Source organism: Coccinella septempunctata, chromosome 5 (genome assembly GCF_907165205.1).
Source record: "Coccinella septempunctata chromosome 5, icCocSept1.1, whole genome shotgun sequence".
Taxonomy (NCBI): Eukaryota; Metazoa; Arthropoda; class Insecta; order Coleoptera; family Coccinellidae; genus Coccinella; species Coccinella septempunctata.
The window spans coordinates 25,366,437-25,380,717 of NC_058193.1; the positions used below are offsets into that span (position 1 = coordinate 25,366,437).

General features: G+C 35.1%; 1 protein-coding gene across 4 annotated transcripts in view; it reads left to right on the plus strand.

The window, feature by feature from the left end:
* The window catches only part of LOC123313082 (nitric oxide synthase), a 158,577-nt gene that overhangs the window by 99,166 nt on the left and 45,130 nt on the right, over positions 1-14,281 (plus strand). For all 4 annotated transcript variants that reach the window (XM_044897783.1, XM_044897782.1, XM_044897784.1 and 1 more), the window contains one exon: positions 6,210-6,491. In XM_044897783.1, the coding sequence (XP_044753718.1) occupies positions 6,210-6,491 (282 nt within the window). The remainder of the gene's footprint in view (positions 1-6,209; positions 6,492-14,281) is intronic.

Here is a 14,281-nt window from a genome sequence, read left to right on the forward strand (position 1 = left end):
TGGTTGAGAAATGGTCGGTTGTAGAGCCATTGCCCATTATGCTGTATTCTAGCGGTGTTTAGTTCATCGAATACTCCCAAAAGTAGGATATCCTTGCCTATAACAAAATCCTAGCTCTGAAAGCTTCCACGTTCTGGACCCCCAAACAAAACCTCGGCGTGAAACTCAATTATACGTCTTTCGAACCAGATTCAGCAAACTGGTTGATTGCTCATCATGAGTTGCATACTGTCTCTGAATAAAAAACGGATTAAAACCTCCGCCGTTCTCCAATTCTATTCGAGTAAGGCTAATCGGGAATAAACTCAATTATGACCCCTACCTTAGCTAACCGGAATACAAAGTGAGAGGAGAACGTCACAGAAAACCCTTTTTACTATTTGTTTATGTCGTTCAGAGTTGCACAAGGGTAGACAAGGATAGCAGTTTGTTTGAGCTTCATCGATATCTATTTCATCATCCCTGGTCAGACATTTTTTTTCGCGATACACATTTTTGTAGCCTAGATCTTCATCCAGTTAATAAAAATACATACATATAATATACTGTACCACAAAAATTAAGAAAAATCAGAAATGTTGAGTCTTCTCCAAAAATTTACATTTTCTAAATGTTCACTCACTTATCTAACTCATTCTTTCGTCCATTTCTCAATGAGTTTCACAGTTTCAGGTTGAAATTTATTTTTATTTCCTGCATTACAAAATCAGTTTACTCGAAAAATAGAAAAAATAAAGTTCAGTAGACAGTGTGGCCTCCAGGAGCTTCAACCACAGCCTGACAATATTTTCGATCAGATTTTTGAAGTAACCTTGATCAATTTCTCTCTGGAGCAGCGATAAAAGATGTCAGAGTTCTTGAAGTGTATGTGGAGGTGATTGATGAGAATCCGAAGCTCTTCTTTCGGTCACGTGTCCAGTTTCTCTATATCTATAGACGAATTCAGATAAATTCCGACTCAAACTTGGAATTTCATTTAATTCCTATATTTTATAGGGTGTTCTATGATGCCGCGGACCGTTTCCCAAAATCCGGCTTGCTTTTCTACTAATATTCATATTCATATAATACTAGGTGATGGATTGATGAATATGTACAAAGGATGTTCTTTGATATTATTTGAGTTTTTATATAGAAAAGGTCATAGATATGACAACCTTACACAGGGTTTTCCATAACGACTTGGATTTTTTTTTTCATATGTAAATTTTAAATCAAATTTTAAAGGAAATTTTAAATCAAATTTCAAGGGAAGCATAAAATAACCTTCACCTTCCAGGTCCTTGCCAAAAAGGCAGGATTTTGCTTACGCTACGGGGATTTTGTGTTCTTGGATTTATTTTCAGCCTTTTCCTCATGAGGAAAAGTCATAACCACAGAGTAAGAACAACAGAACAGAGAAAACAGAATACTGTTTACACATATATCGATCTTTTAAAAAGAGTTACATGCGGTCAAAGTACCCAATTTTTCGAATTTCACAGATATTTTTTATTTTTGAACATCAAATAACTCGAAAACGGCGCATTATACAAGAAAATATGAAGAATACTCTTATTTTACAAAACGTTCAAATATTCATTAGATAGCGTCCAACTTTCAAGTCTTGGGTTCTTTAAATTTTTGGTATTTTTATGGTACGTAATGGTCATATGGAGAAAACTAACGTCGGTGATATCTTGTTTTCAAAAAGATTCATCAAATAAATGAAAAACCATATTCCGAAATTCATTACATTCGATAAAACCGTTTGTGAGGTAGAACTAGAAATAATATTTTTACGGTTTTTCAACAGCCTGTATCTTTCAAACCAAGCCGATTCGGAAAACATGGTAAAGGAAAAAGTGTTTCTTTCGACCTCAAGAATATACTGTTAAAATATTTGTACTAGACTCATGCACCTTCTATAACAATCAGATTCATCATGAAAGTGAGATTATACAAAATAAATGAAATTCAGTATTCATTAACAAGCAACACATTATAGCACGAAAACAAAACCTCCCATTAATCATCAAAAAATGATCTATGTCGTAGAACGTCCTATGCTTCTAGGCTGTACCACAGCCTTCTATAGAATAAGAATAAGAAGGCTGTGGCTATACCTATCGGTTCCGAAGTATGTGAATAAAATATGTTTTAAATATTATGTGCCGTTTCTACGTCTTCGCATAAAAGTGAATTAGGACTTGGAATATTTTCATACTTCGTTTTAGATTTTCGACATCAGTTCCTCAGTTAGCTGAGGAATGGGAATTTTCCTCTTGAGTAGGTAAACCAAAATTTCAGAAGAGGTGGAAATTTTTTTTCTGCTTGATAGCAAAGGTCTATTATTGGGAATATTGAACCGAAAGTCGGCCCCCAATTCCTAATCAGCTTTCTTGAACTCGTCTTTCTGGCACAACAAACCACTAAAGACGTTCCAATTTGTGAGCATTCCGCTTGAATGATTTAATTCTTATTCAACCTTAATTTCTCGGGGAAAAACCCTTCCACAAATTCGGACCAGCTGAGCCGTAACCTCACGCCCTAGGAACATCTGGAGAAATAATTTAACGCCTTCTATTTATTCAATTTATCTTCTTGAAAATGGAAATGAACTCGACTATATGAAACTCGCCCATTCCTCCCCGTCTGGAACAACAAAAACAGCCACTTCGTTGGATCGAGCCAATAAGCAATAAGTTAATGTTTGTCCTAATTTCCAGCTTTCGGCATTGCCCCGTCGGAAAACGTTACAAATTGAAACGAGGGCTTGATTTTCCGAGAAATTTCCCTATTCACGAATGGAGTCGATTTTTCTCACGTCTTTCACCCTTTGTTCGCGTGAATACGGCGTCGGGACGTTCGGCGTACCGAAATTTATTGATAACTGAGTCGGTTATTTGAATTTCAATTTGAATTCCTTATAATTTCACACATTCCCGCCCGCTTTGGGATCAGGGACCGCGGCATCGGAGTCTGACTGGAGTAGACCGCAAGCTGTCCAGGAAGTTGTAGAAATTAATTGAAAAAGTTCGCGGCCCACAACACAATTCCTCTTTCGGTGATGGGTTAACCTAACTGGAATTCAATTGAACTTTTAAGCCTAAGCCATCGCATTCCTGTTTCTAGCGATACTATACGCAGGGAGAAATGTTCAGTTATTCGGTGATCCCTCAACAACGAGAATCCTGTTCGATGAATGAATGCTTTGCACCTGATGAAAGAGAGATAGCTCCCCTGAGAAGTGGGCCACAGATGTACCTTTCAAAAGGATCCGCGTCTGAGGTTTATCTATAAATTCTACTCAGATAAGTCGTCCTCTGAATGAGTTTTTAAACTATTCGTAGTATGAAATTTCAACCATGTACATAACAAATATACAGTCACACAACATCTTCAAATGTAATATACAATGGAAAATGGTGTACGAATACTTTCGAGTACAGATATTTTTATCAGGACCGGCCTGTCTCGCTTTAGCACCAATTAGAAGGAATTTTATCGGCCCTCCCTTATATTTTGACGAAACATGACGAAAAAATGAATAAATGTCTGTACATGAAACGAGGGCCATTAAGAAATATAAATCATTGTGTTCGCTGAGCAATGTATCAATTCATTGAGTGAAGGTCACTATCTGTCTATCTACCTATATGTACCTATATCTTTTTAACCGTCCTCAGAGAATTCACTTCAACGTCTTGCGAAAATAAATAAACCTTACCAGATTCAAGTTCGTATGGAATTTTCGTTACCATATCTTGTCGAAGAGTATTTTACTTAACTTTTTCCACTTGAACATATAAAACATCATAAACGAACGAACAACAAGATTTTCCAATAATAGTTTCTCCACTTTCCACTTGATTGCAATAATGATTGTTATTTGTGACAAAAAAAGATCCACGTAATGGGTGATTTTATATTTTACTCAATATCTATCTCAGTTAATATTGGTCTTACAAAAACGTTTAAATCCGGAAATATTAAGTATTTTTTATGGACATTCAGAATGCAGTAGGAACTAGGAAATGCCAAGAAACATCTGAAACCTAAAAACTTTATGTGACCTGGTATTTTTCAAATGAAGCATCCTGTATTTTATTCATCTAATCGGTAGACCTCTTTCTTCTGTTTTCAAATATATGATATATACTTTATTGAGGTTATCTTTGTCAGTTTTCGGAAAAAACAGGTTTTTGCGTCTAAACTTAAGACAGAATTGTTTTGTTTGATATTGACATCACTTTTTATCCATAATTTTAGAGTCGATATTTTGTCAGATTTTATAAAAACTTACGTCCAGTTTCATAATCAAATTTAAAGTCACTTTAAGCTGAAAGCTTCCTTTGGTGTCATTTTTAGTAGGGTTATAGGAAGCTTTAAAATTAAAGCGACTTTAGGTTTGATTATGAAACCGGCCGTAAGCGAAACAAACATTTGACGTGCGAAAGTGTAGGCTTTTATTACTTACTTTTATGATGAATAAAAAGAAATGTTAGTGTCAAGCAAAACAATTTAATTGTTTTATTATCCATAGCTACTGTCGTGTAGAGTCCTACAGCTGCCCTAGACGAAGAATTTTAGATTTTTCTGAAACCAAAGAAAGTATATACAGGGTGTTTTCAAAAGTGAGGCTCATTTTTGAGAGAAGGTAGAAGTCACCAAAATAAGTCATTTCACCAAAAATTGTCTCTATAAAATATTCTAGATGGTTGAGCTACAACCCCTAGAAGTTCGACAAAATTTCATTAAATTTCAAGTACTGATCTGTGGAAGGTGACTCCGGCATCGGAAAAACGGAACAAAACATAAACATTTCGCTGGACAATGAATGGTTCGTTACATGCGAGTCTATCTGATTAGTTGCATCAGGCCACTTGAAAAAATTGCTGTATCGTGAGATTTGGGGAAAGAAAAGTGTAGTAAATGGAGACAGTTTATCGAAAGTGCTTATTTGAAAAAGAGCTATTATTTTTTCCTTATATCATCCCATTTTTATGACAATTGTTAGAGGGTTGGAACAAGAAGAAGATTGTGATGACCATTATGAAAAAATTTGTGAATAATTTAGACGAATTTTATTGGTGAACTAATATTCATTTTTTTCTTTGTTCCTTGTTCCTAAATATTTTTCTGTTAGTCGGTAATGAAATGAGCCATTTCATGAATCGGTAATCCGTATTTTCCATTTTCATTCCCACATAAAAAAATGAACGCGTCAATATCCTAAACGAAACAATATAGTTGGGTCAGTCATTATGAGATAAGTTTTTCTCATTGTTCCGCGATAATATAATATATTATCGTATAAGGATTCACTTATTTCAGTAATCATTATCAAGTTTTTTTCAATATTATCTTATGAAATTTTTTTTAGGTGATTTTTGGTGGAACGCTTTATTTTGACCAGTTCTACCTTCTGTAAAAAAAAACTCACTTTTGAATACATCCTGTATATTTGAAATCGAAAGAAAGAGCTCTACTGATTAGAAAAATGAAATACAGAATGTTCCATTTGGAATATACTGTTATAAGTTGCATGAAATTTTTAAGTTTAGAATGCTTTTTTGCATTTCCTATTAGTGAATTTTGAATACCCATAAAAAATACATATTTGACCATTTAAACGATTTTTTAAGACTAATATTAACTGAGATAGCTATTGAGTGAAATATAAATAATCAGCCAGTACAATACCTAACATTTTTTTCTGTGAAATTTCGAATCAATGGTCATTTTCTTTCACGAAGGTGTTTGAAAATACCATTCTTCTCAATTTCATTTCCCAACTTCCATCAAGGGATATATTCCTCTGAAATATTAAATAAATAGATGAATATATCAGGCACATTGTAAATCTATCAAATTGTTGACAACAGAAACTTACTGTTCTCATCATTGATCTGCCTGCTGTCATGCCACTGCTTAAATACACAGCCATATACATATGTAGGTATTTCTGATTGAGTTTTTAATCAAATCGAGAACTGCAGAAACATAAACAGTTTCATGATCAAATTCGAAGTCCCTTCAATTTAAAAGCTCTCGTTATCCAGCTAAAAATGAAACTGAGAGAAACATTAAAATTAAATGGATTTTAAATTTGATTAGGAAACTGGCTAAAAGACCTACTGAAGCTTTCCACATTGCTCATTACCATTTTCTGACAGGAATTTGATGTCCGTCCTAATGAACATACCCATATTGCGTTTTCTTTTCAGGTCCGCAATAACAATTTTTCCTCAGCGCACCGATGGAAAACACGACTTCCGGGTGTGGAACGCTCAGCTTTTTGGATACGCCGGTTACAAACAGCCTGATGGATCCATTCTTGGCGACCCTATGAATGTGGAGTTCACCGAAGTGTGCTTGAAACTGGGCTGGAAGGGCCCTGGGACCAAATGGGACATTCTTCCCTTGCTACTTTCTGCCAATGGTCATGATCCCGATTATTTTGACATTCCTCCAGAACTGATCCTTGACGTTCCAATTGTGCATCCGACGTGAGTAAAAATTCCTTTTATCATTGTATTTTTAGGTGTTTCGAATAGGTTAGAAGAAAACTCCAACATCGGCAAAGAAACGTCGAAGTTAAAGCTATAATCCTAAGGCAAAAAGGTGATTTCACTAAATGGTGATATTTCCATAGCAACGCTTTGTATCAGGGAAATGGCAGAGGTCCATTCATTCATTCATTACCTACTACTTGCGACTGTGTGCCCTCCTGTGACTGAAGAGACCAAACCGTGGCCTACAGATCCTTCCACACTCCGGGCATGGAGTGTGGATCTCAGATCTAACCGCCGCTTTATTCTTCTCGAGTCTCCATAACATCTTTGGACCAAAAACCTGCACTGTGATCTGTCTAACGCTAGTTGTTCCCAGTTATGATTGGCATTAACTGTTTTTATGGATTGATGCAGTATATACTTGAACCGCTTATAGTGGCCTCCCGGTATTCGAGCTCCCTGTGTGAATTCGGCGAACAGAGCTATTTCGGGGAGTCTTGTGTCTTGCATCCTCAGAATGTGGCCGCTCCATCTGAGTCGGGCCCTCGTTACTTGAGTCTCAATTGTTGTACAACTCGCGCGTTGCAAGACTTCTGCATTCGAAACTTTGTGGAATCATCTGATGTGCATTATTTGTCCCAGATGACGTTGTTGCGTTTGTTAAAGCTGTTTGAAATGTCGCCTGTAGGGCGTCCAGCTTTCGCTTCCGTAAAGAAGCGTTGGCAGGACCACTGCTTTGTAAACAGCTGTCTTGGTTCTTCAGATTGAGGTCGTGATTTTGAAACACTCTGTCCTTTAGCTTCCTGAATGCCCGTGATGGCGAATTCATACGATTTGGTATTTCCGTGTCCGGGTTAACCCTAGTATTTATGAAACTTCCCAAGTATTTGAACTGCTTGACCTGTTCTAGAGTTTCATCCTTCAGGCTGATATCTGTTTGAAGGCTTTCTGGAGGACTCAATATCGATTCTAAGGCTTAAAGCTTCGTATATATGTTTATAGGTGTCCAACATTATCTGTAGATCCTATCAGCAGCTATCGATAAGTGCGCAGTCGACTGCATATTGGAGTTCCGTGATAAACTTTGTCCGGTTTTTTAGTCTGAGGTGCTTCAGGTTAAACAGGCCTCCATCAAATCTGAACACCTCTCACAGGCATACTCATGTCTGCAATTATCGAGACAGCTATGGCGGAAATATTGAACAGTAAAGGATCTAACACGCAGAGGTATCAAAATGTTGATGAAGTAACAAATCACCCACCATAAAAAACTTCGTGAATCCTTCAATTATTCCCAAATTCTTCTTCAAAAAACAGAAATTTTCTGCCTCATCACATTCACACCCTGTCTTTATATAGATAGATAGATAGATAATCTTCTTTATTTCAAATTTTACATAAACTACATAAGAAATGAAATGACGTCAACAAAAAACCAATTTAAATTCCCCTATTTAAATAATCCCCTAAGCTATGAGGTTCTAGCGTAATCAACATATCTTTTACATCCTTTTTAAATCTAGAAAGACTTTTACAGGATTTGATATGGTTAGGTAATTTATTGAAAACTTTGATACACATGTAATATGGACCTTTTTCACTCAAAGTTAACCTATGGTATGGATATAGCAGGTCTTCAGTTCTGGTATTATAATTATGTCTTTCTCCATTATCAAACTTCTCTCTATTCTTGAACACAAATAACAAACATTCATAAATATATAATGCATATACAGTCATTATGTCTAACTTCCTAAATTTGCTTTTGCAAGATTCTCTTAAGCTCATTTTACATATGGTCCTTATAATTCTCTTTTGTGCTACAAAGACTGACTGGATCTTAGAATTCCCCCCCCCCAAAAAAATAATACCAAATCTCATAACTGATTTACAATTTTCGTGATATAAGATTTTAATAGTATCAGTATTCATATATTTACGTCGAGTTGCAGGAAAGTCTATTAAAATTTAATACTTCATTAAAATCTTAATCCTCCATTTTCTCCTTCAAAAATGACAGTTTTAAATTTTGATAGGGCATCAAATCTTAATGGACTTTCCTGCAACTGGGCCTTAGAAACTATTTTTATTCCAAAGCCAACACTGGACACTTTCAAACAAACTTCATTTATTTGTATATCCCATTTTAAGAACTCGTCAATCTGTAATCCCAGAAACTTAGTACATGACACAGGTTTAACAGAATTATTTTGGAGAGTAAAAGAGTTGCTAGTAGAAACTTGTATTTGTTGAGTACGAAACAACATTACATTCGTTTTTGATTGGTTTATTACTAATTTATTCATGGAAAACAGGAATACAACAATACAACAGGAAGGCATTGAAAGAAGTTCAAGAATGCAATATTTTCACTGATGTTTCAAACGATATATTATCGTTCGGACAAATTTTCTCCACATCATGTAATATGTGCCTAGAAATACAAGAGAATTACAAAATAGTAGATGAACAGTTTGAGGAGAGTCAGCCTAGAAAAAATATGAAACGATTAGTTGCCACTTTACATAGTGCATTTCCCAGTAAATACCATAAAACATCAATTTTTATAATATCTAATTTATCCAAGAAAATATGAAAACTCCTGAAATATTCAAAGCTGCGAACCCAAGGTTATGTCAGGTGAATTTACATATCTGGAAAAAAATGTTCCTTATTTATATACGTACAGTGATCTTCCTCTACCTTTCTCCGACATCATAGGCTGAACATCCCTCCCAGATTTATTGATGTGACGTCCCTAAGATTAACACCTTCTTCAGGGAGCAATTCTTCAGCTATTCGGAATAAAAAGTTTTCTCGGAGGATGAATTTCGTCCTGTTTGTGAATATTTTTGTATTCAGAGCGAAAATGCTAGAAGAATGATTTTACCCCAGGGAAATATGGGTATTGATGGTGTCATGTTTTTCCGGAATTTATCTGATCTTTTTGCTATATTCTATAGGGGAAGTTGACAACGAGAGTTTTCGAAATCATGTGAAACAAACATGAAACAAAACAACAGATTAATTTCGAAACAACCGGTTGATTTAAAAATTGTGTTGTTTTTTGAAAAATACAAGAATCTGTTGGATTATCTCGTATAGCAAATGTGGATTGCGATGTAATTGCAACTGGAAATTAACTGGTTAAATTATGCAATTTAGATTACAATATCTCAATGATCGTTCACATAAATTAATTTCATGCAGATGATATATTAGTTTTCCTGACTGTTTGAGAATATCGAACTAGCAGTTGAATTTTTTCGTAGAGTTACAATGAAACTTTTCATTCTCCAAGCATCTGAAACAAAAGGAATTGAAATAATCAATATTTGTTTGTTGGAATTACACCTGCTTTGGTTCATTTAGGCACGCATCTTCAGGTGGGTGAAATTAAACTGTGGTTCGAAAACTCATTTGTGTAAGAATCATATAATATCTTTTTAATTCAACTAACAATAAGTATCACATCAATTGGAAATTTTTGCATAATGTTGAATGAGTAATAGAAAGATAATAGGTGTATATAGATAAGACATGTCCAACAGGCGATAAATTGAAAATCTTCTCAAATTCCCTTTTGAATTGCATAATGTTGAATGAGTTATTACTCATTCAACCTTTCTATTGAAAGGTTTCGGTGTATATAGATAAGAATTCCCTTTTGAATTGTCAGGAGTTTTAGTCGGAAATTCTCAAGTAAGATGTTGTGGGTGGGAAACCAATATTCTTATATAGGACATTTAAGCCCCCAACCCCCATTTCAATCCACCTTAAATTCTGAAACGATTACTAAATGAAAGCTTATGAGAACCTCATATGGCATAAAGCGTAACATGATAGGGTGTCAAAGTTCATTTAATTCCTAATATATTCCTTCTAGATGATGGTGTTTGACACTTTCAATTTACAACATCTTTTATGTTCGACTGCATCATAAACACTTTATTTATGAATTCGTTTATGGTAGTTTGCACCGTTTGCCTAAACAACGATTATATTCTTAAACAACGATTAATTCCTTAACCGGGTTGCACCGTTCCTAAACGTTGATTATAAGGCCCTTAAACGTTGTTTAAACTAAACGCAGAAATTTGCTCGATTAAAGCTCGATTAAAACGTTGATTGAAGTAATACTTCAAATTCGATTGACAACTGTGTTTTCTATTTGTGTTGGTGTAGAATTCGAATTGATAATGGATGATTTGGAAGATGATATATTACTTGATGATGATCTTGATGCACTTGGCAATATCGAATTTGGATTTCCCAGATCTTTTCCCCGTAGAAGAAATTATTTCGAATGAATGGACCTCACTTTTTTCAGAAGATTTCGTTTAACGAAAGAAACCGTGTTATTTTTTTTGCCATATATGCAGAATGATTTGGAATTTGATAGTTAGTTATATTATACAACTATAGATATTTCAGGAATGATAGTCTTGACCCAATAAATCAATTTCTAGCTAGATTGAGGTTTTATGCTAGTGGTGGTCAGTTGGCTTCTGTTGATAATTTCATAAATGTAGATGTATCGAAAGGATCAATTCAAATTCAACAGTCCTTTCACAAGAAGGCTTCCTTTCCTAGAGTAATAGGATGTGTTGATGCTACCCATATTCGCACCGAAACTCCAAAAAAATGTCCAAATTTCCCACCTTGACAACAGAAGTTTAGTCACAAAACCTTCACTCCTTTTTCTTTTTAATTTATCTTCTATGATGTGCTTGGCTGAAATTTTAAATTTTTTATGCTGTGAGTGGTATTGCCAAACCTATCGATGATTAAAGTAAACAACGATTATGATTCCAAGGGTGCTAACCGTCAACCGCTAAGCAACGTTTGAATATTAAACATCGATTAGTTTAACCATGGTTACCAGCGAAACGGTGCAAACGGGCATTAGTGTCCATAATTGACTACTTTACTGGACACCACTTTATTGGACTCAACTGTCACTATCATTCTGTCAAATAAATATACTAGATGCAAACAACACTTTATTCGAGGAAGAAGAATTGAACTTCGACCGAAAAACAAAATTATGAATTACTATTCTAAGCATTAGTGTGGTAGTGAATATTAAAAACACATTCATTGTTATTATAAAAATGCATGCCTGAGGAAGTTGAGCTCGAAGTGGAAGCACAGTTTTCGATCTGCAATACTCTTGATGCAACTTCTTCCTGGCCCAATATTCTGGTAGCAACACTTATTTTAGTACTTTCCCATTCATCTATGTAGTCCATAGCGAAGAACTTTTGTGAGCTTTCAGTTCACTATTGAAGTAAGCCAGAATATTGTCTTCTGTCGATTTTACAATTTTCTTCGTTTTACACCACTCGTTATAGGCCGCATACATATTTTCATAAGCACTTTTAGATTTAGTGGGTAAGAGAGATTCTTTGGCGCTTCGGCTAAATTTTCTACGCTTTCTTCTCCAGCCCTATCCATTTCTTGGATTATTATGACGTTTGTCACAAAAGGAAGTAAACAACTGTGATTACTAAGGTTGCTAAGGTCGCTGGTTACTAAGGTAAGAAAATCAAAAGCACACATAACGTTTTTCAGTAATAAGCCATTTCAGAAGAAAATTTCTGCATTGCAGCCGAACATAAAGCTTTGTATGTAACTCGTACATAATTAGGCTTTATGGACTTGCCCAAGTTATTGGCCTCGCCCGCTTTGCTCGCTCTGCTTTTGGACTTTTGGACTCGTCCATAAAGACCTAATTTATGTACTTGTTACATAAATAGCTATCATGCAGATGTTATATTAGTTTTCCTGACTATATCGAACTAGCAGTTGAATTTTTTTGTAGAGATCAAGTTACAATGAAAATTTTCATTCTCCAAGCATCTGAAACAAAAGGAATTAAAAAAAATCAATATTTGTTTGTTGGAATTACACCTGCTTTGGTTCATTTAGGCACGCATCTTTAGGTGGGTGAAATTAAACTGTTGTTTGAAAACTCATTTGTGTAAGAGTCACATAATCTCTTTTTAATTCAATTAACAATAAGTATCACATCATTTCGAATTTTTTTGCAAAATGTTGAATGAGTAAATAAAAAGGTTTCGTTGTATATAGATAAGACTTCTCCAACAGGCAATAAATTGAAAATCTTCTCAAATTCCCTTGAATTATCAGGAGTTTTAGTCGGAAATTCTCAAGTAAGATGTTGGGTGGGAAAACCAATATTCTTATTTAGGACATGTAAACCCCTAACCCCCATTTCAATCCACCTTCAATTCTGAAACGATTACTGAATGAAAGCATATGGGAACGCATATGGCAAAAAGCGTAACATAATAAGGTGTCAACGTTCATTTAATTCCTAATATATTCCTTCTAGATGATGGTTTTTGACACTTTCAATTTACAACATCTTTTATGATATAATAATAATGCCATTATTTTACACTCAAATATTTCACGAGTGAAATGAATATCGTCAAAACAAGGTACAAAAATAATTTTAAACTGAAAATTTATTTAACTCTGTATAGTTGTAACCTCGATAGGGAAGAAAACAAATCCCTTTTAAATCTTTTCAAGTACGTGATGTAGTTGCAATGAGCACTTTTTCAGTCAATAATAAATAATTTAAAAATTATTGTGGTTTTCTATGAAAAATATCAAATATAATGCAAATATGAAGCAAACAATAACGTTGTCTACGTAAGATCAATGTTTGGTCAATATAACATAAAATTTTATCATCAGTTCTCGATGAAGAAGGGGTGTCTGTGAAGAACAACCAGATCTCTGAATAATCTCTGTAGCTGCCCAGATGCCACATGTACCATTGGTCTGGTACAATTTTATTCGAAGCATACCATACCATCTCTATTCGATTTATTACAGAATAGGCCGAATATTCCACGTCTACCTTCTCCTACATGAAGGAAGTTGAAGTTTTCCGCTATCAGAACCAATCAATAAAATCAACACGTGTAAATCCATTAATTCGAAGTATTCTCTATGTTTGCGAATCATTTGCTGATGTTTATATGTTCAAAGACACTGACCTCGTTCGTAAGAAAACAACCTCCGTCTTCGGAACGTAGAAAATACTCTTTTCAAAGGCAAACTTCAAACGCATCGGATTTTTCTGCGTTCGATTTCCGAAAGTGAAGGAAATCCCCAGATTCCTTTGAATCGCGATTCGGAAGTAAAGGCATAAAGAAAAACGGAATGCTTCGAAAGATGCGAATAAGGAAACGTACATATTTTCCCTTGAAATCTATTTGTGCAAGCTGGCAAATAAAGTCCACATTTCGTAACAGACTTTTCGAATTATCGATTCCATCGTTTCGGATCCCCATGGTCGGTGAATACCTGGTTGGGTTATGCGAATGAAGGGTTTCGGTTTTCGGGATCTGTGGCAAGTTGTGTGAAGTGAAACGTGTATGTTTTCTATAGAATCGGAAGGAATCGACTTGGATCTTTTCTGGAAGGCGGAACCTAACTGAGCGGAAGGCGCCTAAGCAGTCAATTTTGATGGGAGTAGTTCAATCCAGAAGATGTGTACAATGTACATTGTAGAAATTCCGCAGTTAATGAGACTTTGACAGGTTATTGGGGATGCTGTGGAATGACTCTGTCAAGAATGAGGAAGAAGAAATTATTGGGAATATTGGACACTGTTTGATTTCTAACAACAATGGACGATAACCGAGTTATTATTGACTCTGTCAAGTTTCCCAAATCGAGGACACTGTGTGCTAACTAAGAGTCAGTTGTTAGTTGTTGACTTCTTTTCTCTCAAACGTTATATT